The sequence below is a fragment of the Oculina patagonica genome, chromosome 2 (assembly GCF_052425735.1).
Source record: "Oculina patagonica isolate OP01 chromosome 2, crgOcupat, whole genome shotgun sequence".
Lineage (NCBI taxonomy): Eukaryota > Metazoa > Cnidaria > Anthozoa > Scleractinia > Oculinidae > Oculina > Oculina patagonica.
In genome coordinates, this window is record NC_135759.1 from 2,991,010 (window position 1) to 3,017,997 (window position 26,988).

The window sequence follows — 26,988 nt, forward strand, 5'->3', positions numbered from 1 at the left end:
AAAATTTTATATAACCCCCCGCCCAAAAAACCGAAATACGGTAGTTTATCAGGAAGAAAACATCCCAGTATTAGTTTTCTCGAATCTTAACCAGATGCCAAAAAAATGATGGGAAAACTGGGATCGTTTATGGCATACCACTCAAAACAAAGAGTTAACTCGAAACGGTTGCAAATTATAATAAAAATATATCGGCACACAGAAGCAACGCGACTTTTTAAAGTCAGTTCAGTTTAACTGAAGCACCGGCTGACTGAAGTTTGTGATATTAATAGGGACATTGTTAAGTTGGTATCAAGTTCGTAGCGACAAAGGGCAAATAAAGAATTTTTTGTCAATGACTACATTTTTTATTTATAAGTATTTTTCCTGTAAAAGAAATTAATTATAAATATTTACAGTACATGTACATATTTACAGATCCCATACACTCCACATATTATAGGACAAGGGATCCAAAAACTATTTTTAATCTTAGTTTGGATTTCGGTAAATCGCCATTTGCAGGCTTAATAATCATTGTCATAAGGCAGTCCTAGGTATACTCATAAAGCAGTCCTCAGCAAGAATCCATATTTTCACCAAAGTAATATTTTTACAACAGAGTCTGTCAAAAAGAACTACACATTGCACATGCCAAATATATATCTACATTTAGACCCTGAAATCCTTTTTTTCTGTTATCGAATGAAGCTCAGGCTACGCTCGCTCTTCATGGGGGAGTAGTTTGAGAATGTCGACTGTATCTTTTGTCCTTGCTTGTGTAGTTCAAGAAACAAGTTTTTTTAGTGGTTCATTTTTTTGTTGTTGAAATCTTTACAGCGGTACATGTAACAGGGAAAGTTACGATTATGTCATCATTTGGCTAGCAGGCTATTGCTTGCGTAGACTTCCTTCTAAAAGGCATAGTTTTCAGTCCTTTCACCTTCGCCCATGAGGACGGCGTCTTAATCTCCTTGTGTTGTGTCATGGGACTCGACGGGGTCGGAGAGTGGGAAGCTGATAGCATGCCAGATGGATCCTGTGGCGGATGTGCGTTCAAATACTGTCTCAATATCTCGTTAAACATGTCCATTGTTTCACCGTAACTCTCCGATATTGAAATTTCGAAAAACCCGCAGTTGAGTGAGTAGGTCAGTCTGCTGCCGTCTGTCTCGCGTACCGTCCTGAAATGCTCCAGATCTCGCTTGGTTCCAGCGATAATAATACTGCTAGAGTCGAGTGTTCTGTGTCGTCGGATATACTTGACGATTTTGCCAGCTTCGTGAAAGCTTGCGCGATCCGTGATGGAGTAAAGAACAAGAAAGATGTCCGCATATCCCACAATGCTCTCAAGCTTCTCTTCAGAATTCTGGAATTGAAAAAGAAAGTTATTTTCATCATCATCATCATCATCATCATCATCATCATCATCATCATCATCATCATCGTCGTCGTCGTCGTCATCATCATCATCATCATCATCATCATCATCAGCATCATTTATTAACCACTTTTGAAATGAAATTTTACAAAAATTACTGTGTTAGGAGACCTCAGGAAACTACCAGGCTTATAGGAGTGGCCACCTCGGTTAGCAATTGCTCAGAGACAATGTTACATAGTCGAGACATTGAAGCTTTCCTAAAGAGACTGCTGGAGTTTGTATGGCTAACATCCTCAAGTTGAGTTTTTGCCGAGAAAGGCACTTTACCATCAAAGAGCCTCTCTGCACTTAGTTGTGAATAGGAATCGGCGAATTTTTGGATTAGGCTTAATACTGTTGTAGCTAGGTTTGTGGGGTAAGGGTGGAAGATGAGTGTGGGAGGATGGGTGTGGAGGCATGACTAGCAATAGACTAGCATTCCATCCAAGGAAGTACCAATCACAGCATGAAATTTGGGATTTTCGCGAAAGTAAAGGTGGTTAAATCTGAATTAAATTTGTTTAACCAACTTTTAACCATCAATTAATTTTTTTTAAAGGTGGTTAAACCAACTTTTTCCTTTTTTTTTATTTTTTTTTATTTTTGGGGTAAAGGGTTTATTTTGTTAAAGTGGATAAAGGCATTTTAAAAAATATATTTTTTTTTTTTATTTTTTTTTTTTTTTTTTTTTTTTTTTTTTTTTAATAGTCTTAGAGGCTTTCTGCCCCGGAAATCGGAATTTTTTCTGTGGGTTTTACTACTAGACACTGTATCACACAGGGCAGATATAGCTTACATTTACCTTCCCTGCTGTGTCCAGAATATCCAAAGCTACGTATTCACCATCCACGTCAATATGATGTCTGTTTGTTGTCTCTGTGGAAACGAATACGACATTTATTAGCAACCGAGACCAGGAGATTTAGTATGTCATAGTTAGTCACACATTAGCCTTGGGTGAGGTTGGTGGAAGAGGGGGCGGGTTTGAAGGGGGGGGGGGGGAGGGGAGTATTCCGTCACAACACTGTGAAAAAGTTGTTGCTTTGTTTTCGCTTTGTCATATTTACCCTCACGCTGAAATACCCATTCTAATAAAGAACCTTATCCTTCTAGTCCTAACGTGCAAACAAAGCACTGTGTGTATTTCAATACCGAAGCGGATTCATGCACATTAACTCAATTGTCATTTTGCCATACCATTCTATTACCCAACAGATTCTAATGTGATATTTCCTGATAAGGAACCCTCGAGACAATTGAATAATTCTTCTGAGTTAAATGATGTGACTGGGAATGTCAAGTACGGCTTTCTGTAGATAAGTCATTTTTGGCATGTACATGTACAACATTATATTCTCATCGAAGAAAACCTTAAAAATTTATTTCTCAAAGGTAGAAAACCTCCAGCCAGGTAATAATAGGCTATGAAGCAACACGGATTGTCTCGATTAGAGAAGATTGAGACAGATTTTTACGAGCCAGAGGAACATAAAAAATCTTTCCGCTTTTTAAGTGTTCAATTAAAAGGATCCTTATCTTGCAACAGCGGGTGGCCACTTATAGCTGCATGGTTTAATAGCTACCCCGTGAAATTTATAAAGCCAAGGGACAATATTCTTATATAGGTTGCATGGTTGTGTAGACCTGACAAACATTTCTCAGTGACAGTCGCGTATTTGAAAGACCTGTTGCTCTGGGCGTAGGACGGTATAGTTCCTAGCTCCAGGATATTTTGATGTTTATGTTGGTGCGTTGCCAATCGACTGAACAAGTGGATGGACGCTTTTGCAGCCCTCTCAAAAGAGTACTTTGACTCGAAAGAAAGAAAATCTAAACATACTGAATCGAAAGAAGTCTGTTTGGGAGTTTGTCGAATAATTTTTCGATGCTTTGCGCGCCTCACAAAGTCACCAACTTAAACAGCTATTGGAGAAGAATATTACATGGTTTTATACCATTTTCTCGAAAACAACTGCTTTTGTGTACGTCGCGTGTCTTGAGCCATTCGCCGCAGGATTTCAGTAGTTATTACCTACTCTTTTCATCTGAAGCGTATCTGACCCGCTGAGAGGCAATTTTGAAACAATGGGGACTGTCTCCTATTTTGGAATTTCAACGTCAAACAAAAATGTATGTACGTCAATTGACCAAATGACTTCATTTGGTCATGATGAAATATAATCAAAATTCTAAACCAAGTGGTTCTTACTATCTTTTTGAGAGCTTATGAGACAAGATACCAAACCATCAAGATAAAGGAGTAGATAAAACAAGATGTTTTTTGAACGCTGAGAGAAATAAGTACTTTAAACTGATATCTCTCTTTGCAGACAGGGCCATCGAAATGATAATAAAATGATGTTGTTATACCTACCCAAAGTTTGATCGTATTCTCCTATGAAACGACGGGTCAGGAAACGTACTGTAAGAGCTGAAATCAGTGTAATTAAAATACGTTAATCCCATAAGCAGATTATAAGTAAATAAACACTGTAATAATAAAAACTTAAGGTTATTTAATATGATAGTATTCTGCATAATGATTAAAATCGATGTTCAGGAACAAGGTACACCAGAAATTGAGTTCGTATAAAACAGTTACGTTAAACTCAACCAGAAAAATAACGCAAACTTAGAGACGAACAAAGAAATGAGTCGTCGCACCGATTGACAAAACCACAAAATATCGAAGAGCAACGAATTATCATGTTATATGTCTACATATGAACTTGACTGTTTCTTAGTGATTAAACCATCCAATGAATAAAAAACAGATTTTTGAATAAGAACATGTAATTTCTGTTGAACTAATAAGGGCCAGAATAAAATTTGACAGCTGAAGTCAAGAAAAATTAAAATTCATCTGCAATAGCACGTGTGTGATTTAATTCGAAAGCTAAGATGGAAGTTTGAGCCCTTTACTACAATGTTGACCTTACTACAATGTTATGCTAAGGCAACTTCGGCTGAAAGAGAAACCTGAGAACAGTATGTTTGAAGTTGAAAAACGATTATTTCGAAAAAATATACATTAAAAGCCTTACATTTAGGAAACGGAGGGAATTATTTTTTTTCGTCAATGGTAAAATATATATTCGTGCTTCGTCCTTGAAAACCGTGTCGCCAAAGTGCTGACTGACTGCGTTTCAAGTGTGCATGTTAGTTGTGGTTAACCGACTTGTTTGCTTGCGGTTACATCGAATAGGAGTTCTTAAATGACTGGTAAGTTTAACTGATTATTGTTTAAGGGTTACAACCCTCGTTATATAGTTTATGCAGCTTTAAAAGCTACAATTCCAGAATTCATGATCGCATGATTATGTGCACTTATTTAAAACTTGGTGGTTCAATGAGATCGAAGTCGAAATTCCTGAGACAAAAATGAGATATAAGACAAACACTTCTTCAATATTTCTTTCATAATCATCGTATTGAAATTACGAATAACTTGAGCACGTTTTGAGCGTTTACATTGTAAAAAAAAAAAGAAAATTAGCTCTGTGGAAAACTATGCTAGGACTACATCGTTAGCAGTCAATACAAGCACACCGGCGTTCGAAGTGTACCGGTTTAAATATATTGAAATAATCCGAGCTATATCACTTTACCTGTTTTTCCTACACCATCTTGGCCCATCACAGCAATTCGGATGTTCCGTAGATTGACTTGGGTGCTCGAGCCAAGTTTGCGTCTCTGCTTCATAGCTTGTCTGCTCGCCGAGTCCTTATCCGCTGAATCTGGTAGAGAAACACGGCTAGTCTGTAACTATGTATGGCTAATTTTAGACTAATCATTGTCCATTGTCTTGGAGAGCCATGGCCAGAGGCAATAAATTCTTTATCATATGACCTTGTGAATTGGTGGAGGGTTCAAAAGTCAGTAAATAGTGCATGATTTTAGCGGAATGACTAAAAGTAAGAGTATAATCTTTGGCAAAGATACAATAAATATTCTGAAGACCGATTTTCTTAAGCTTGCGATCAGTTGATCAGTTTTAAGGGATAGCTGTTGTTTGTGTTTTAAAGCTGACTTCAATCAAAACTTCAGTCCTAAAAACCCCTAGAATGTTCTTCTCAAATTTAGCACCTCTATGTTATGAAAAGAATGAGTTTAATTAAGCTCGATGACCTATTAATAATCTCTTGTAACAACTGATGAAACGAACGATTGATCAATTTCAAAAGAAATCGTATGCAACGTCTTAATTAAGCAAATCTAATCCTTTTAGTCGTGGGCTTCATCTTACGTTATTGTTTTACCAATAAAGGCCCAATCATTTCTTTGGAAAATAGTTATAAGCTACGTTACACTAAATTGAGTCACAAATCTAACAGCTCGCAAATGGTACGACTGTCTGTTCCCATTTCTTTTTCACAGCATTTTTGTTCTTTAAGATTTCAAAGAAACTCAAAGCATCAGTATAGGGCAGGCATAATATACTTAGTGTGAAAAAACTTCTATGGATTGTCGAAGCCCACTACCGAGAATGACATAAAAAAACACGTGGTTGACTGATTTCTCGTGTTAAACGTGACCGTCTTCAAAAGGCAGCTGAAAACACGTGTACCAGCAAAGAAATCACCATCAACACACGTGTTTACAGAATTGGCGCGAGACCCTGACTGTATCAGTTTACAGCTTTTGATTGGCTGAGAAGTTGGAAAATACCAACTGAGAGTCAGACAGTATAGTAAGGGTCGAGAAGTCAAAACGTGATTCTGCGAGCTTTCATTTTTGATTGGCGAGAGAAGTTGGAAAAAAATCAACAGTGTCAGAAGTTAATCAAATAAAAGACTAACGAGTGCCCGAAAGTTATCCAAAGACTCCTTGGAACCCAGAGCTTTTATTACACCCAGCAGGTGTATAAATGACCGTCTCTAAATTTGTTATTGGTAATTATAAAATCATTGTGGTTATCAGCTGATTGATTGCATTTGAAAGAATGATAATACAGTCCACAGTCTTGTGCTAGATCTTGCCACATCTTTGAGGCCGAGATGGCACAGAAGAGGTACGAGTCGGTCTTGTTGTAATAATCGGAATAGAATGGAGTGATCGAACGAATTGATTTTCTTCACGGGTGTTTTCGCAGAAAAAATGTCTTCAGGCGCTAAGAGAATGCTTTTGAATTGAAAAGTTTAGAACAATGATCATTTCATTCACTGCCTCAAAGATGGAATTCACAAAAAATAAACGAGATTGATCATAAAGGAAACTGGGATTCGGAGGTGCCATACCTAAGCTTCTGTGTCTCTTTTAATAATCTGACTATGACGACATGTAATGTCCCGATCCTCGACGCTGCAAATGACACCCTGAACAGGAGTGTGTTACCATTCAAATGAGAGCTATTAAGCAGTACTTTCATGTGGTACTGTTTTTTTTGTGCTCTTCATTGTGGTTCTACGTTTTAAGTCACGCTGCGGAAAGAAACCCTTATGCGACACCATTCAACTGATTAAGGAGAACTTTCATGGGTCTTTCATGTGGTACTGATTGTCATGCTGTACAAGGCGGTTCTGATTGTTAAAGTGGAAGAAACTCTCAGCATTTGCAAAGGAAAGATTGGGAACAGTAGATAGTAGGTTTATTTGGTGTAGTTTCGTACTGAGATAATCTTTGAATAGAAAGGTTAATTAACCAACGTCTTCACAAAAATAATTGCAATGTACCGAGATCACATCATCACCAGTGCATTAGGTCATAAAGATTCCGATGTCAAAGATGAATGGGATATGACAACAGATATCAAAAACCGGGTCATATCTGTTTTTGCACATTTATACGGGAATTCGATCGTTAATTTGCCACTTATAGCACAGACACTAACGATTGAGTGCAGTCAAGCAACTATTGTCTATAATTATATAGCTTCTCCGGCCGATCAAAACTAAAACACTAAGCTGAGTATTTCATCGCTCTTATAAACTGTATAAAATTTTCAGTAATCATCAATAAAAACTGCAAAATGCTACTTCTCCATAATAAACAAGTCACGATTTGCAAAATTACATTCTAAGTGTATAAGATATTGATAGGCACAGACCGTTTACGAGGAAGCGACATACCCCGCGGACAAGCCACATAGAAAAAGCTGCCATGAGGCGCGCGCGCGCGCAAGGGACGCGCAGAAGGAGGGCAACAGGGCAATGACTTTAAAATAACTTTGATGCTGATGGCAAAAACGTATACGATCTCATCTCACTTAACTAAAAGAATGACCAACAAGTCAGAAACCGAGTTAACTATGAAATGTTTAAAGTAGCTAACCTTAACAAACTTGGTAAATCTTCGAGAACAGGATCGTTGCTAGGCACGGCGCTTTAGTATCACTGCAAGACACCGGTGTTGTAACCCTGCTCGGCTTTAAATGACTGAATTTGTCCTTTGTGAATTCGACTTTGGAGTTATTTACGACGGGAATGTGGCCGGGACAGAAATAAAAGACGTTTTTATTCCTTTTCGGCTCGGAAATAGATCTATTCATTCTTTTGTGGAATGTCAGGAAGAAGCCATTTGTCATCACAATATTTCCTTCGCCGCAAAGAATTTAAAGTTAGAACTCTTAATTAAACAACACTGGCAAAAATTCAGTTCCGATATCCCCCCCCAAAAAAATTAAATATAAAATAAAAAATTAATACTGAATAATTTATAAAAAAAAAAAAAAAAAAAACCCGAAGCAGAGAAAATAAAAACATTTCGGTAGCAACATTTACTAGTTTGAAAACATGCAGCAACCTTGACAATATTTAAAGGGAACAGTTAACCTTGAGATGTTGTTACAATAGTAACGACATAAAAATGCCCGGAAATCGAAAACGGGTTCTAATTTATCCGGCTCAACTAAAAGAATATAGCAACACTCAAAAGCATTTCGACTACGTAATAACTGAAGCTATACCTTAACTAACAAGTTTGGTATTTTCTAGAACGTGGACGTTATTGGAGAATGCAAGGAACAGTTACAAGATAACGGTTAGCTTGGGCAACGAAGTTTAGAAAAGTTATTTTAGCAATAATTCGAAATAAAAATGGTGAAAACGTTGTTTTTTGGGTGTTCTTTTGGCATCGCACCTACTTTGTCTCCGACACTTACTTTGTCATTGTGTAAAGACACAATACCAGTCTACGTTCGACGATGAATTAACTTCTGAATTAAGAAAATGCTCTTAATACTTCGTGTTGACAGAAAAAGAAATTGTGTCAAATCCGTATTGAAATAAGGTTAATTTAATAAAATGAAGAATGAACTTCACCTTTTATATTAACCGCATCAAAGCTACGCCCACAGACCGACCGGCGTCGATCATGCTTCTACAGATTTAGGCTTACTTTTCCAATGCTGTAGGACGTATATGAAACTAGGCGATCAAGGCCGTAGCATTCAAACTGAAATCTCTTCTGATCTGTTTTATTGCATAATTACAAAAAAAACGTAGGCTAAGAAGTGGGTAGTGGCCGGTCGTAGAAAAAGTAGGTGCGATGCCAGTTTAAGTTCCAGATCACCGTTCACCGGACGTTCCACAGAAATGGCAACGGGAGATGCCCTGTTTTGCATTTCAAAGGAGATAATCTGTACCGTCGATCGCCTGGCTTAAGTAAGAGTCGATTAGTACTGAGAATGCTTAAAACCACAAGCGAAAAAAGCTAACTGAATTATTGCATACGCGTAATCCAATGAGGTGTTTAGCATTTCCAAGTTAAGGCCTGTGTTTAGGAAAGTTAACGGTGATAATTTATATCCTTATTGCTCGTCAATGCGGGATTAAAATGATTAATTTTCTTGTCAGCACAAACATAACCTAAACAGACTTGAGTTTAAAGAAGCGCTGAAGTCATGCTTTCGAATGTTCTTCACATCAAAGGAAAGTCAAATAGTAGAAACAGGCACGGTATAGATGACGGGTATTGAGGAGGATCAGTGAATGAAGGAAATCTGTCAAAAGGTCAACTTTTCAGTCGACATTCACAAACTGCGAAAAAATTCCAACTAAATGACAAAAACAAATAACAATCCGCATGGACGTCTTTGAATTTGAAAGAAATCGTAGTCAAACTCTGCCTGATCATGAAAACTTGAGTTGGGTGCATAAAGTGACTCCCTTTCGACCTCCAAAATTGTACGCAGAAACTTGCACAGTGTGCAAAACATCAGAAAATGTCGTGTGTTAACGTGTAAATTATGACGTCATCTCGCGCTAAATGACGTCATTAATTCCAAACTCCACCGTCCTGGATCTATATTCAGTTCGACATAAAACAGCGGAGGACCATTCTTCACAAACGTTGGAGATCACTCCATCTCGTGAAAATTTAAATTAATTAATTCAATAATGGAAGGCTGACATTTATTAGCTTTCTGACAACGAAATCTCGTGGTTGTGACACAATAATTTCTAGAGTTTACGTTTAGTTTATATGGCGACTGCAAAGGAATTGAGAAAAAATATCCGGGATTTTTTTCTATCAAAGTGAACCAACGGAAACGTCGTCAAGAAAAATGGTGTTTTATTTTAATTCATTCATTTTTAATGAGAACTCATAATCATAATTATAATCATTATCATTATAGAAATGATAATTTTTGCAAGAGCTAGACTACTAAGCTTGGACACGCCCTTAAAAACATATAGCTCATTTCATATTCGGGGACTTCGTTCTAAGAGCAGATGCAAGCCGTCTATACAACTTGTAGCTTATGATTTCTTCTAAATATTGCACGTTTCAAAAGTAACTGAAATCTGGCTACGTTTTGTAACAAGAGGGCAATCGTTAAAGCTTGCTGAAATTTTGCTTTCTGTATTTCCAACGAAATAGTCTCCAACGAAAAAGGATCTACATCGAAAACCTCGCCAAAAGCCACAAAAGCCCGGATGATCAATGATGATTAAAATCCCAAACTGTGCGGAAATTAACCACCTACCTAGCTACATCACGGTCAACCAGACGACGATAGCAGAGATCCATGTGTTTCAATGAGAACACAAAAATGAAAGCCAAACTTATTTGCTAGAGTTTGGAAACATGTTGCAGGGGGATACATGGTACGACCTCCAAAAATGCGGCCAGTCATGGGATTGCGTTACCGCAGGCATTGCCATTCAGTGAGAATACAGACCAACAGCAGTGCAGTGCAGTGATGCTGTCCTGTTCAAGCCTTATAATTATTTGTCAACATAAGGTACAGGTAGGGATGAGTGAGTGATTGTCCAGCGTATACTTCATTGTGCAAAAAACAAACTATAAAAAAATTTCTTCGTGCCCACAAGCTGCAAGTTGTTTAAGCTTTTTCCATGTTGGTGAATAGTAATTAATTGCTGGTAAATCGTGTCAGATTCAGCTTCTTATCTGCTTCCTGCTTTCATCCGAACTGCGCAGTCGCGAAGCAGAGAAATCGTGCATTGTGTGGTCGTACGTGTGAGAGAGACCTTCTAGGGAAAGCGTTGCTCCCAGTTAGACCAAAGTTGGCCTCCGCCTGCAGCCACTTAAGGACGTTCGCGCGAATTGTTTATCCCTACTGCGCGTATTCATGTCGCCGGCAGCACGTCTGCTCGAGGCGCGCGCTGAGAAATTCCTAACACATATGGGTAGGTAGCTGCACGTACTTCGCTGTTTCTTCTCTCATGATCGTGACCCCCACTTTCGTTACATTATCCACAAATGGGAGGGTATGTTGTTTCTCCTCGCGCGCGACGTCACCTTGCAGTGAATGTTCGGAGAAGATTTACCAGCGACCCAAAGTAAATTTGTGAGACCATTGAAAGCCGAGAAGTTGGCCTGAAAATCGCGGTCGGAACAGTGACATCATCTGGCGCTCGGGGAGATTGGTGACCTGGCTGCAGGGGTTGGTGTTGAAGATACGCGCGAACGTCCTTAACACGCCCCTAAGAAAACCCCTTGCACATTTCCTAATCAGGGATTTTGTTGTTAGTTTCTCGGCTGTTTAAATTAGATTAGAGCAAAGAATCTTGCACGGTCAGATAAAATCAGCTTAGCAGGAAAGACCCGGAAACCTATGTAGTTAACAAGGTTAAGGAATTACGAAAGACCTCTCAGATCAAGTGATCGGCACTGCAACTTGCCAAGAAGTGAATGTTTGCTCTGCAAAACGCTGAATTGAAAAGGCTACGAGAAATGACTAAAATGGGACTCTTTATGGTAGTAGAAAATAAACTTGTTTGTCAAGTTCTATTTTTCTGTGGAGTTCGTGTAATCCCTCATTTTTCTCCACTCGCTTGACCCTGAGAGAAATGAGGGACTAAGAAAATAAAAAGTGTCTCTTTTGCATGGAACATTTGTTAGTTATTGAATGTTCTCAGTATTCATGTGTAAATCGTCGCTCATTCAATTCACAGGGATATTGCTTCCAATTCGGAAATGCCTGTACAGACCCCCCGTGAACATTCTCAGTTGGCACTTGAAAAGGCAGACAGAAAATCAAAATAAACACAAAGTATTAATTAACTGTATTTCTTGTCAATCGCAATGTTACTTTTTGATAAGAAGACGAGAATACTCGGAACTGTATTGAGTAGAATCAAGTGCCACACTGCCGGTTTAAGTCATTAATTTTCAAATTCTCGACGGCAGTAGAATTACATCAGAACGATTCGTATTTTTGTACAGAAGGAGATGACGTTCGATTCTATCTCATTTCTTACTGAATAGTGAGAATATATAAAGCTTGAGCGTAAAAAATAAAACGAAGATATCGTTTAATTTTCAAAAAAAAGTATAACACAGATATCTACACAGTAAACATAGTGTTCTCTCTCAAAATTCAAGACTGGGATTTCTAAGTAAGTGTATTTAATAACTGTTTGAATAACGGTCATATTATGAACAAAGTTTGCTCATAGCGAGTTCGTCTATCTGTTTAGCTTTCCCACTGGTTTTCTAACAGTTGATCAACTGTTTGCATGGTTCTTGGTCTCATTTGTGGTCTCTAAATTTAATTATACCCTTAATGCGTCGTAAAGTTTATTGTACTGAACTCAGAAAATCTATTTTAACTCATGAAAACGCTCTTAAATTCGCACAGTTAATCAATCACATAGCACAAAAACGTTACGAAATTCATTATCTACGAATTGAAACATTCTGACATAATCAAACCTACCTTGGCCATTTTTTGAAGGCATTTCCGAGGTCTTCCTCTAACGGGAGTTACAAAATTAAGCTGAAGATTGCTCTCAAATGCAAACGTATGTACCAAAACATACTTTGTATGACTAATATTAAGTTTCGGAAGAGCGACTTTTCCTCTTGGTGAACTAATTTAGAAGCCTGTCAGTAGTACACAATAGTCAAAGTATTCCAACCATGAACAGAGCAATAGGATTATCAGATATTTCGAGAAAGCTCGTAATATACTGAAGGACGTGTTTCCTTTTATATCGAGAGCGAAAACAAGTTTGCATCCTGTTGTTAAGCAGTGGAAACGGTTTTCCTTTAATCTCAACAACAAACAAAGTGATTTTCTTAAAAAGCGCGCATTTAACAGGTGTAAAATGTGATTTGATGCTTAAAAAGAGTTGTTAGCTGGATAGTGTTTCGTGAACTAAAGTGTCAGTTTGTAGCAAAACTGCGTGGGCGGTAATTACCTCAAATGTTGAGCAAAATATGTAGTAAGCACGCTTTATCTCTATCATTTTCTTAACGAGTAAGTTACTCGTACCATGGAGCTTAGTAGCTTCTAAGGGTTTTAGTTTACAAGAACAAGTTAAATTTCTTGTGATGGAAACTTCATGATAATACGGACACCAAAGGGACAGAGCAGACTGTCCGTAATACAGAGGTGGAGTTTATATGAACTCTAGATAGCCTCTCTGGTACCAGAGGAAACTGTCTTTAATTTAGAGGTGTCGAAATAATGGAGTTGTCCGAAAGGAGAGGTCCGACTGCATTGGCACTTTCGATCGCACTCTTTCACCACAAGTTTCTTTGGTTGCATTTAGTGTGAACTTTCACTGCCTTTCGAATATTTCAGGAGATGGTTGCTTGCTACTGCAAAGTTTTTCTTTATTTGCTTCACAATTCCACAAGTACGTGCAAGTTTTACACATGTGTGGTTACTTGTACAGGAAACCACATGATGTAAAACCTGTCCACTTAATACTTTGATAACTTTTCTAAGTGTTCCCTTAGACTTTAAACAGTCTTTTTATCGCAACAGCCGTCAAAACACTAAAAAACTCAACGACGTCAAAACGTGCTCTACTGGCATGGTATTTAAAACAATGAATATCTTCACAGAAATATTTTTCCAAACTCGGCATGTTCCTAGCACGGCTTAGCTTTTAAAATAGCACGAGGTCAAGCCAAAAATTTCAAAAGATAGAAATCTTTTTACGCAATCATCCCTGCAAGAATTCTGTCATAATAACGGGGACTAATCAAAATTAAATATTCAAAGAACGTTTAAATTTACACAGGTTTAGGACAAATTAAAAAGCAATTTGGAAAACTGTCACTTACGAAGGGAAAATTGGACATTTCATGAATTAATAGAAAACATCTGTAAGTTGGCAGATCTCTGCCAAGCAAATTTGGCGACCATGTATTTTCATTTATGTCAGTAATACAATTGTTATCACTGGACGCGTGATGTTAATAAGCTTTCCACGTGGGCTGTACAAGGCTCTTGGTAGTTGGGGGAGAGCGAAAAACGCGTGTGAGCGAGGAAATGACGGGGAGGACGAAAGCGTCGTTCGTCCCGATCGTTTTTTTCCTCGCTCGCCCGCGTTTTTCGCTCTCCCCCAACAACCGAGAGCCTGGAACAAGCTACTTTCCACGAAGCTAAAAAGCTCTCTTCTCTAGTCTAGAAGATCAGACTTTTGAAGTTCTTTCATAAAGTTGATCACCCATTCAGAGGACTTGAGGCGTGTTCGATTGCATGATTTATTCGCTCCCACAACATATTGGATTATTGTTATTAGTCGTAGTGTTTGACGTTGGATTTGTTGGTACAATTTAATTTGCATGCAAACTGTCCTTTACAGTTGTTCATGTAATAACGTTTTGTTCTTTAAAATCAATTACAAAGAGCCGACTGAAAAATCTTTAAAGAGTATTCTCATCTTTGATACATGGTTTTAAATTCACTGTTAGAGCATTCAGATTTGTCTTCGATCTTAGTGCATTGAGTCTTTCCATGATAAAAAGGACGTTGTTTCGTAAAGAGTTCCATTTTGGATTGAAGAATACTTCATCGAGACCTCCTCAATCGCTTCGTTTTGGGAACAAAATGTGAACGAGTCAACAACTTGTCAGCGGAATTTCTATTGCTAGCATATACGTCTTGTAAGCCAGCATGTAAATTCTCAGTCTCTATTTTCAATGGCATGCATTCGCGTAAGAAACAAAAAGTGACGTCAAGAATCAAGGCACTTTTAAATCTCAGAGTTTAGTTCCAGTCCGTGCGTATTTTATCTTGAACCTTACATTTGTGAACTGTTTTTCATAACAAATGGATCGTTAGTCCGGCTTAATAGTACACCATAACATTGTTGATTTGTTACTTACACGGCTATACAGTGTGAAATGTTTTAAGACTCTGATGACCATGCATATAACCGGAAATTACTCTTCGATAATGGTTAGATAGCAAAAATGCATTCAACTTATCTGACCGCAATCTGTTTCTATGGGGCAAAGAAAAAAACAAAAACACATCGAAAATTTCCGATCCGGATTAGTATATGCAATATAAGAAGAATCCAATCCCATTCTTTCAAACAACGCTTTCAAAAGACAGTGTACATTTTTCGAGTTTTATAACAGTACTACATATCCTGAAAAGGGTTCGCAAATTTCAGTTTTAGAATGGCCAACTGAGAAGAATGCTTTGAATTCAGTTATAGTATTAAACCACAATTGCCGACCATTCATGTTAGCTCACACTTCAATAATTAAACAAACATTTCACAGTTCAAGATTAAAATTAAATAAAGTCAATTAATAAGCCACCTAAATAAACAACTGAAAGAGTTTCATCTTACGTGATGGGCTATGTTTACTTGAGGACGGGTTTCTGGACGAGGTCTTCTTCATGTCTTAAACAAAACAGAAATACAACACTAAACATATAAGTCGATAAGAAAACCCAGGAATGACTAAAGATCAAAGAGAGGTGTAGATATAAAATAAAACTAGAGGGTTATGTTTGTATTCGCTGGTTACTGGTGCGTTCAAGCGTAGTGAAATATGCAAACTTATTTTTCTCGCACGATTTTGTTTTTTGTTCTTAAAGAAGTTTTTAAACTGACAGGCAACATATTTTGGCAGTCGAAACTTGCTTATTTACTGATTTCTAATTGTTTCAGCCGTAATCTTGGCAAAGGCATGCAACGCAACTTGCTAGGAAACACGTGACTTTTGGGGACTAGGCTTACTGTATGCACGAGCGGTTAGAAAGTTAGCCAAATAATATTGGAATAAAATCTCGTATACCATCATAGCTATAAAGGGAAAAAGGAACTCGGTGTATGCTGAGGAAGCGCAATAAGCTCACAAAAGCATAAACTAGCTATTAATTTAACTGCTAATGTTCAGCAAAGTTTAAAGTGCATGTTCAAATATAAAAGAAAGTCACTCTGTGTAACTTAATTGTCTTTAAAATAACTACACCGAATCTCACGAACTAATTTTATAACAGATCCATAGCAATGAGTATCGAGTATTTAGCAATTCGTTTGGAACGAAAGAGTCAACAAACATCTAGCAAGACACCTAAAGCTTACTTCTGTATCTTTTAGGCAATCTGAGGTTACTCTTCTAGTTCTGACATCTCGAAGGAAGCAGAACTCTTTTTTTGTGACGAAAATGACATTAAACGATCTTTGTAAATTTGCACCTCGGACTCAAAGACTACAAAAGACTACAAACTTATCAAATTGATTGCTCTGTTAGTCTTAGCTTGAATACCTCTGGAACCTGAATTTAAACTAACGTAAAGTAAACACGAGAAAAATTATTGTGTGTTGATCACCATACACTCGAACTATTTTAAGAAGCACTTATTCTTGAGAGACGCAAGCAGCAAATGTTGTGCAAAGCCTATAACTTACCTTAGCCGGGCTCAGAGATCGGGTCTGTTGGACAGTGCAGATATACATGTACACCAAAGCTTGATGTGGGCACTTCGTCGTTTCCATCAGACTGACAGTGATGAGCATTCACAACCGCAGTTAGTAAACAGCACATTAGAACGGTATTCAAAAAGACACAAGGTCCAATTGCCATTTTGGGAAGATAACGTGATAACCCCTGACCGTTAATGCTGGCAAGATAACATGAAAAAAATGCCACTCATTTCATCTTCTTTTGTTCGCTCAACTTATACAATAAAGGACGACCACGCGTTTTTAAATGAGCCCCCCGTTGAGATATTTACTCCGGAACATCACGTTGGTATATTAGCTGATATTTACTTCGCTTTTGTTCTGAGGAACACAGCGTTTACTTCACCAAAGAATGTTCAAAAAAGAGGTCCTGCTTTTGTCTTAAATTGCCCATACTATAAAAGTCAATGTACAGGGCAGCTCATTTGCAAGTCGACACGAAGCTGTGATGGCCACGTGGAGTAAATACAAGTTGTATCGAAAAGTAAACACGGAAAATATGGCTATAGAGAGTCTGGGTATGAAGAAAAGGGTCTTGATACATGTTTTTGCCAAAAAGGAAATAATTAAAATTGCATCAGGATCGATTTTTATGCGATAGGGCAGCGACAAGCCATAAAGTAAACTGATCTCCGGTTAAGTGAGTGGCGCACATCGCACATATTTAAATAAAGTAGTGTAATGAATCATTTAGAGTTTAAGTATTAGCTAGTATTCAAATAACAGCATAAACTAATAATATGTGTGGGCTGTATATTCCCTGCTCATCTTACGAGCAAAGTCTTGAAATTATCCCAAAGTAGAATTGTAGACGATGCATCAAACATTTATAAGTTGCTATGCTGATTTTACTTCAGAGCCCTAAAGGTGAAATTAAAATGCTATTCGTTCTTTATTAAGAACTTTTTGCACTTGTTATGATTTAATCGATAGATCTTTCTTATGTTAGCTTGTGGCAGATAATTATTTTTATAATCAGTAAATTAAAAATCGCTTTAGATAAAGCTTGCGCAAGATGGTCAGAAAGATTTGATTCGAGGTCACATTTTATAGAGTGACACAGGTATGCCTTATCACAAAAGATTTGCGAATGCAGTGTATTCAAAATCACGGTTATGGATTTGTATGTTGGTATTGGTAAATACTGCTGATAGTTGTTTTTTCTATCGTCATTATGGCTGCTGGGGAAACATTCATCAACACTAGATCAGCGCGCTTTTAATTTTACCACTAGCTTCCATGACTGGTCGCGTTCAAAAGCGGTCGCGTAGGCCTGGGCCGGTGTCTGACATTTGCAGAATGCAGAATGCAGAATGTAGACTGTAGAATGCAGAATGCAGAATGCAGAACGCAGAATGCAGAACGCAGAATGCAGAATGCAGAATGCAGACTAACAGAATATATTTGTTACCTTTACCATTGTATTGAAAGCTAACCGTAAACAGGCTAACCGGAGTGTAAAGTAGGCTAACCGAAGTGAACTTTTCACTCGGGTTCATTCTCGACCCCAGAGCTACTGTCTTTTGCATGTGACTGCATGCGTCAGTCATGCGCAAAAGAGAAGAGCTCTGGGGTCGAGAATGACACGGGTTAGCCTACTACACACTCCGGTTAGCGTACTATTCACTCCGCTTAGCCTAAATAGCACTTCGGTTAGCCTGTTTACGGTTAGCTTTCAATAATGGTAAAGGTAACACAATATATTCTGTTAGTCTGCATTCTGCATTCTGCATTCTGCATTCTGAGTTCTGCATTCTGCATTCTGCATTCTGCATTCTGCAAATGTCAGACACCGGGCCTGGGCGGTTCTGTCTACTGTGTGTTGAAAGCAATGTTCTGATGAAAGGATCAGACTGTCACTACATGAGTTCCATGTAAAACTAACTTCGACAAGCCTTAATGTACCACACTGGTGTGAGTGAGGTTGGAAACTGAGTGCCACCGGAGAGGTTAAAACGTTCTCCTGAAAACCACTTTGCCTCTCGCAGTACTGAGGAGTGCCAATAAGGCCGAAACAGCTGTCGATTTGTTTTCTCAGTGTAAAATATGTTGAAAGTAATGCCATAAAAGTATTAGACTTTTCCTTTCTAAGATTCAAAACAATGAATTAATAAAAATAACGACAAAAAACTCATAGGTGAATTGCCATCTTTTAAACGGTCATAGACCTTTTTCCAATATGGCGGAAAATACATTATTCTTTTGTCTTCATGTTAATTGGTCTTCGTGGTCTCGATTGCATCTGCAGAATTCAAAAGAATTTTTGGATTAAAACGAGGCCATAAAGGTTAAATAACATGAAGACAAAAGAATACAGGTTTTTTCGGCCAATTTGGCAAGACGTGTATACGCCTCGCGGAAGAAAAGGGGGGGATTTTTCAACAAAACGTGACCAGCGTTGTGGGTTACATTCCGTTACAGTAGATAGATAAAAAGACAATGTTTGTGTGACGCATGACGCCAAACACAAAGACAAATAGAGGATCATTGCCGATTGGAAGTAAGACTAAGAGGAAACTTGTATAAAACAGGTAAGCGATTTCGCTTTTAGGAACTAAATTAGTCTGCTGCTATCCCTGTCTTAGAAAGGCAACCTTTTTTATACGTACCCTAGCTTCGTAAAAATCTATCGTCTTTAGGAATCAAAATGGAATAAATTGCTTTGACAATTTTTTCGCATCCCTTGACCCTGCAGAAATCTTGCGAATTAAAGCTCGATCACGCGAACTCTAGCCTTATGGAGAGTCGAATGGTGTTCGAGGTTTCAATGCCGTATAAATTATCTACTTGTGAATGGAGAGCAACTATGCATGGTGCCTCGCTTTTATTAGACGGCTAGCTGCTACGGAGGATTCTTGCAGCTTCTTGCTGAACATAATATGCCTCTAAGACAATGGCAATGTCATCAGACCTGGGCATTTTGGTGCAATCTTGCATTTGCACTGACCGTAAGCAAAAAGAAAAAGAGAAATAGGAAAAATCTTTTTGCATTACTTCATTGGCTACTCGAGTCTTCGCAAATGAATTGTTTAGATTCAGATACATGGAAAGGATCAAAGCTGCTGTTTATTCGTCTTTGGATGCAAATCACGGATTGTTTGCGCAGTAATTGTACGCTGACCTTGTAATTCACGAAATCCTCAGGACTCAACTTTTGTGCCTGTAATTCATGGTCAGTCGTGTCAAGCTCCTTTAGGGTGAAAGTTACGATATTTCTAGTAGCTCTGCATAGTTGTATAACGAAACTTCTTTCACAAGCTGTTGTTGAGCTATTTTCTATTGTTTACGAAAGATAAACCTGTCTGGACTTGAAACAACTGAATAAATCTTTGAATGGCCTTAGCTACTAGTCATCTCACAGTTCCCTGTACAGTAGGCTGATCTGGACAAAAAAAACGCTGAAGATACTACAAAAGAAACTTCAAATTTATCTTCATTTGTTGCTGTTCCAGCAGTACAACTGATTGCGCAATTGAAGACCCTCTTATATTTGCACAACAACACTGCAGTCGAACTTAGATTTATACTTAGAACTTATATTTATACCTTAGCTTGTTTTTTACTCTGTAATTCAGTTATTAATACTGCAATGAGTGTCTATTAAACATTACATTATTAGAAACTTGAACTTAGAAACGAGGCAATTTTAGGCCACATTTGACACAGATAAAACGGCTTTACGGTTTTTTGTGCAAATTCGAATTGAAGGAGTTATAAATAATGCAATTGTTTTTTATTGAAAAATTGTTTGTTTGTTTAGTAAGATAGATTATTAAAATGCGAGTTAGACGAGCGTTTTTTTCAAACTTCACAGCACTCGGTTATTTACCAATTCACTCGGTCGAAAAGGCTTAGAGTATATGAGCGAAAACTGTCGTCGCCGGTCCCGTTGAGAATTTGTGGTTCGCAAATTCGAATGGAAGAGAATACGAGAGTCGACGAGAGGAGGGCATATCTGCTCAGTTTACGTTTTGAGAACCATTTCCTAATGACTGAAAGGTCAACTCAACCCACCAAACAACCAACCAACCAACCAACCCGCAACCAACCAACCAGCAAGCCAACCAAAAACCAACCAAGCAACCAACTTACTAACCAACCACTTTTTCACTATCTGTTCTTTAGATTTGCTGTGTACTAGGCTTGAGACTGACGTGTTATTTAAGATGCCTCGGCAACACCTTCGCACATGGAGACGCTATCTTACCGTGGAACCTGTTATTTTGTTCTACGCATTCGGACTCCTGTCAAGTATGCCGATCTGGGACCAATATGTGTACAAGGTCGTAAGCGAGAGGATGGGCTTTCCTTATTCCGAGTTGGTGGTCGATAAAGAAGGACCTGGCTGTAATTTCACTGGGCCTAATTCCACTTTAAAGGAACTAGAGGAAAAGGTATGGTAGACAAATTGACCTTCCGTTATTGACTGGTAAAGTGTGTTTATTTGCTTGTTTGGTTGTTAGTTGAGTTCTCTATGTGAATAGAACCCTCGACCTGCAGCAACGGTGGCCTAATGGTTAGTGCGCCGGACTTCGATCGAGCACTCTGGGTTCGAGTCTTGGCTGGCGTCATTGTGTTGTGTCACCCAAGTAGGGGTTGAAATCAGTATTTCTAGTCAATTTATGCTAGGCCCTGGCGGTATGAAACACCTTGCCCTCGAGCTCATGCAAACTTTTTTACGTGCCGGAAGGGATATGAAGTATAGATATTAAGTCATAAAGCGCCAGGCGTTGTTACAATAGGCGTTGTTGCAGTAAAGAAAATAAGGATTTCAAGACATTGCACAACCCACAGTGAAATAGCTGAGAACCTTCGTTGGATTCGCACTGACAACATATAGAATTCATTCGTTTCCTGCCTCAAGCATCATATCTAACCTAACCCAATCTCATTTTTAATATCAATTTTCGTCAGGTGCAAAGTTTGTCCACACGAATCGACTTAGGGAACACGTTCTTTATGGCCCTACCATCGCTCATCGTGGCACCATTTTGGGGGCCTTGGACAGACAAGACTCGCCGGAGGAAACCTGCTCTCATCGCCCCTGTGATTGGCGCAATGTTGCATACTGTAGTGGTACTCATGATCATGTACTTCGAGTGGCCTTTGTATGTGTTGTTTGTGGGCTCAGCAATCAGCGGCTTCTCTGGATTCCTGTCAACCTTTACGTTAGCCGCCATGTCATATATTGCTGACACTACCGAGAAGACGGGAGTGGCCTTCAGAATCGGTAAGAAAAAGTGTTTTTAGTAGCCGCTTTCGCAGATTACATTTCAGGAGAAGGCTGTATAAGTGGGACACTGACGTTGATTTCCTAGCTTGATTTGCATTGCACTGCGCGTATTAAATAAAATTAAGGGGGTGTTTATATGAGAAAACTCTCAACGATGCGTGTTCCATACCGTGATGACTATATGAAAGGCGTTAAGTTGCGAAAATATTTCACAGTTGAACAAAAAAATGCCTTGTAAAAATGCTAAAAAGTAGCGTTTTTTACAACTAAAATCTGCGATTTTGCCTCGCCAAAAGCCAGGTTACGGCCCTGGGTAATATCATGTAAACGATCAAAGAGCCACGATAGAGCGCTGGGGAGAGCTCGCGTCGGTAGGAAAGTCTTCCCTGTATCATGTAAACACCCGCTTAGTAGAGCTTCAAAAAAGCTGTCAAATGACGTCTTTGAACGCATTAATCCGACATTTTGGACGCGCCATCCTTGATTCCACCTTTTTCCAAGTAAGAGAAAGTTCTATTATTTATGCAAATTAATACAAGATGATAATCAGTTTAAAAAATCCCACAAAACAATTGTAAAAAAGTCGAAATTTAATTTGCCCTAACTTGCATGGAACCGGCCTCAAGAGTCCTCATGGGCCCGATGAGGATAAGTAGTAAGTAAGTTTTACACTCCTTAAAAGGTTTTTCAGTGAACTTGAGGTCGAGGGATGAATGACTAACCACTGGGAGTTTTAGATCATGCATCGCCCTACCCTTTGTCCCCTGACTTGTTTTCTCCAGGGACTAACTTACCTGCAAAGATTGCATCTTTGAGGAGTAGCAGTACATCTAAAAAAACCCGATGACAGTCACACTAGGCTCGAATATAGATTTTACCATTTTTACTGGATAAGACGACGGGGAGCAAACATGTGACCTTTCCCTTTTATTACAGCAATCATGCAGATGCTGGTCTTCCTGGGTGGTGTCGTCAGTCGGCTGACCAGTGGCCTTTGGATCCATACGTTCGGGTATATCGCTCCAACATGGCTCATTCTCGCCTGTCACATCGCTGCAGCACTTTCCGTCATTTTTCTTGTCCCTGAAAACCCTGAGCGAGTCACTAACGAGAAACACAAGTTCTTCGATCTAAAGAACTTAAAGACACTAGTAAACGTCTTCAGGAAGAAGCGAGAAGGTGGAACCCGAAAAGGTCTTCTTCTTTTTGTCTTCACTGGGGCAATTATTACCCTAACCGCTCAAGGGCTTGGAGGCGTGACCGGTCTTTTTGTCATGAGGAGTCCCCTTTGTTTTAGTCCCAAGCTCGTTGGGTACTTTTTGGCTTACAGAATGTTCATCACAGGAGTAGGAGGCGCCATTGGTGTTAAGTTGCTAAGGAAGTTTTTCAGTGAGATGGTAACCAGTGGGATATCGATTGTCAGTCAGGTTGGTGAAATGGTACTTCTGGCGTTTGCAACTAGCACCTGGTTAGCCTTCGCTGGTGAGTAGTAAAAATCCGTTATGTTATCAACCAGCGAGAAAATGTCCAGGCATTGAACATGCTTTCGTATATTTTCCGTAATAACATCCATTGTTGGCATTGCACTTCTCCTGCACTGTCATTTTCACAAGGTCCCTCTGGTTATTTCTTTTGGTGTGAAAAAGACAAACGATTGGCGATTGTACATTTGATTGACCAATCAGGTCATCGTTTTTCTTCTTCTTCTTCTTCTTCTTCTTCTTCTTCTTCTTCTTCTTCTTCTTCTTCTTCTTCTTCTTCAACGAATCGTTAGTGTAACTCATTTGCATCAGACTTTCATAAGCTATCACTTTTTTTGTCCACAACGAACATATAGTGAAATAAAATCTGGTGGTTTCTCCTTGCAGCACCAGGGCTTGGCTTTTTTAAATCAGCTGTCAACCCAGTCTTTCTCGGCATAATGTCGAGGATAGTAGGACCCGATGAACAAGGTATGTATTGGTGCATATGTTGCAAACATGCAGGCAGACAGGTGGAGAAGCGGACAGGCGGATAGACAAGTAGGCAAGCTAACGGGCAGACAGACAAGCAGACAGACAGGCAAGCAAGCAAACAGGCAGACAGTCAGAGATGCAAACATGCAGACAGGCAGAAAGAGGAAGTAAATTCATGCAGTCTACAATCTGTAGGGCATTATGTCATGTGTGGGAGATAATTCAGATAAAAACTTTTGAGAAGTGGCGCTGTTTGTTTCGAATTCATCAATTGTTTGAAGTGCAAAGTTTGGAGAATTCTTAAAATTTGTAGTAATTACATGTATTTCAGGTTGTCACTTTCTTTCGTTGTACGAGGGACAATCCAGCTATTCTATTCAGTAAAACGTCATCTTCCTCATGTTTGATTTTTTTTATTCCTGCAGGTTCCATGTTTTGTGCGTATGGCATTATCGGCACCTTTTCCCAGTTTGTGGGTGCAATGATGTTTAACAACGTATATCTAAGCACTCTCGGTCACACATTTAACGGTTTTGTATTCCTTCTGTGTGCCGCCATAAAGATCATTCCGTTGTGCCTTCTCTGGTAAGCTATAAACACACTTTTTGACTCCTTCAACAAATTTCAACTGTTAGGTCAAAAGCCTAAGTAACTTATCGCCAGCCCGACAGAGGCCTGAGATTCGACTTATTTCATACAGGATGACGTAGCTCTTCAGGGATCCGTTGTGTCTCTGATTGGTTGTTATGATAAGCACGAAAATACAAGACCCAGCAAAACCCAAACATATATAAAGCCACTAGAGTAATTTTCACTTGAGTGTCGAAAGTAATTCGTGTTTGCTTTGGTTGTGCATTAATATGCTTAGTTATTGGTTTAAAGCACTCGTGTCACTTTAGTTAGTCAGAAGTAACACCAATCGTACGTGACTCGCTCACATGTTTTTGCGTCGAGAATGATTGGTTCACTGGATTGATCGTGTTTTTTTGTGGTTGGTCAGAGCATAGTTAGTAGAGGGGACTACTAACTATGGCCAGAGTGATTACGCTCTTCTTTCTAAAACCACTTTATACGGGTCTCTGAAAAGCTATGTAACCAATTTTTGAACCAAAACTGAAAGGTGTTAATTGAGCGCAAGAAAAGAGACGTCTGCTCACTCTGAGTAGCATTACGAGAATAAATGGTTGGCTTCCTATGGAGAAAACTGCATACCGAGTTATGAACGCAAAATAAAGAGAGTTACATCTCTCTTAATATGTGTTGCCTGCGAGCAAAAGGGTGCTTTTTTGGGAGCTCGCTAGCTATAATACATATATGACAAAACTGCTTGGGGGTTGTGGCACTGCTCCAGCCATTATACTTGAAGTCCTCTGAGGTGTTCTTGCGCAACTAGCGTGCTCTTTCAGCAAAATGCCAGTCTAGGGGTGGAGCCATTAATTCAGCATTTGCTTTATGTTATGAATCCGAAGTTAGTCCACAGCACCGATGATTATCCACCTGGGCAAAAGCTGTAGTTGGATACTACAAACTGATAACTAGTTTACGTTGAACAGATTGACACTGCTATGGGCCAGCAACTATTTTGCATTACAGTATCCATGTTCACGCTAGCTTGAACATCCCAAACCTAAATTTGTTTTGTTCTTTGGTTTACAGGTGCATAAAGGTCCCTCCTGTTACTGATCGTAGCCAAGAAAAAGGAGAAGAATTGCAACTGGAGGGTGAGGAGGAAAATGCCAATCAGAAACAAGAGGAAGAGTTGATAAAAAGAGAAAATAACCGCGGAGATATCGAGGAGGGAAATGCGAAACTGGTACCGGAACCTACAATTTGCCAAGAAGATATCGAGCTCGTGAAGACAACTGAACAATAGAACTAAAATTCTGTAGACATCCATATGCTTAGCTTAACTCAGAGGTTTAATTTCTCGATCTTTTTCTCCCAGTCATCTCACGACACTGATATAGAATTTGAGTGGCTCTGAAGTTTGGATAACCCGTCTATATAGACAATAATCCATAACATTATACTTGCACAAGTTCTAGGTGTCTACTAGACGGACGAGGCCAAAAGCAGTTATTATGTATAAAAATGTAAATAAGCTTGCAGTATTTTTTTAAAGAATATCTACAGTTATAGTATCAGTACTAAATACAGGGTGTGAATCCCTTTAAGCGTAGCTTTATTACAGTGGCGCTCCCCTATATGGTACAACCCACCCGAGGCACTAAATCCTTGGGCCCCTTTAAAAGAGACATTAAGAAATGGTCTGTAGATCAGACCTTCTTAAGGCAAATACGTTGACCAGTTCAATGTATTTCCATTACAATTAACTGATATTTTAATTGTGTAAAAATAACGTTTTGTAGTTGCTGTTCTTATACCTGAAGCATGTTTACGCAGGCTTACTAGTTGAAAGAAACAAAATCACCTTGCCAATATTCGGGTCTTCTAAAAGGGCTGGAGAATTGATGCATCAAGAGCTGCCTTAGCCTGCGTAGCTGGCGGTATTGTTAGGTATTAAAGCGTGCACAAGCAAGCGGCGAAGCCGCGACAACAAGCGACACAGCCGCGAGAGGCTTCGGGAGGAGGAGTTGCAACAACTCCTCTTTCCCAAGCCACTCGCGGCTGCGTCTCTCGTTGTCGCTGCTTCGCTGCTTGCTTTAGCACGCTTTTTTAACCCAACTATACAGTCAGCTACGCAGGCTAGGGCTGCCTTGCATTGCAGAGACATTATTGTCTATTAATCTACCTACTGTAACGGAATCTAAGCAATAACACTAGTCGCGATTGCTTTGGTTTGATCCAATCAGAAGTAATACCAGAACCAATCGTGACTCGCTCCACACGTTTTCCCGCTCTTCGCTCCGGCTTTATGTATTCGCATAGGGTCTTGATTGATTCACAGGATTGTCTGTCCTTGTGATCACGTAGTATTTTCTTTGGTTTGGTCGCCGCTCAATCAAAAATCACTCTATCAACTAATATTATGAATGCAAAGTACGTAGTCTTCGATGCATCAATTCTCCAGCCCTTCAGAAGATCAAATATTGGTTAGGTGATTAAAGGGACTTGTCTGCTATGTCACGGCTAAGTTAATCTTATGTATAAAATTTTGCCAAATATTCGCTATGAAACTAAATGTTTGCAAAGAATTATTCTGATTTTGACAAAACCATAGCTTTCTGCACGTAAATGTGTCTCCCGGGCGTCAAAAAAAATACAAGCAGACAAGATAACTTGAAAACTGTTCCGCCGGACCATATCAAA

The 26,988-nt window shown here is 39.0% G+C and overlaps 2 protein-coding genes across 5 annotated transcripts; one reads left to right on the forward strand and one right to left on the reverse strand.

Annotated features, from left to right (window-relative positions):
• Positions 1-339: 339 nt before the first annotated feature.
• Positions 340-17,164, reverse strand: LOC144642608 (ras-related and estrogen-regulated growth inhibitor-like). Of its 3 annotated transcripts, XM_078501619.1 has the most exons (6): positions 16,477-17,164; positions 15,409-15,462; positions 5,014-5,142; positions 3,780-3,836; positions 2,208-2,281; positions 340-1,351 (listed from the first exon to the last, which is right to left on the reverse strand). In XM_078501619.1, the coding sequence occupies exons 2-6, from the start codon at positions 15,458-15,460 to the stop codon at positions 866-868; spliced, it is 798 nt and encodes a 265-aa protein (XP_078357745.1). In that variant the 5' UTR covers positions 15,461-15,462; positions 16,477-17,164; the 3' UTR covers positions 340-865. The 3 variants fall into 3 exon arrangements, with proteins under 3 accessions (XP_078357745.1, XP_078357746.1, XP_078357747.1); XM_078501620.1 differs by lacking the exons at positions 15,409-15,462; positions 16,477-17,164 and adding an exon at positions 12,528-12,622; XM_078501621.1 differs by lacking the exons at positions 15,409-15,462; positions 16,477-17,164 and adding an exon at positions 7,676-7,979.
• On the forward strand, positions 4,621-26,266 carry LOC144642586 (proton-coupled folate transporter-like). Of its 2 annotated transcripts, none has more exons than XM_078501573.1 (7): positions 4,621-4,627; positions 20,656-20,924; positions 21,445-21,760; positions 22,700-23,245; positions 23,632-23,715; positions 24,144-24,303; positions 25,375-26,266. In XM_078501573.1, the coding sequence occupies exons 1-7, from the start codon at positions 4,621-4,623 to the stop codon at positions 25,589-25,591; spliced, it is 1,599 nt and encodes a 532-aa protein (XP_078357699.1). In that variant the 3' UTR covers positions 25,592-26,266. The 2 variants fall into 2 exon arrangements, with proteins under 2 accessions (XP_078357699.1, XP_078357700.1); XM_078501574.1 differs by lacking the exon at positions 4,621-4,627 and adding an exon at positions 18,966-19,061.
• Positions 26,267-26,988: the final 722 nt, after the last annotated feature.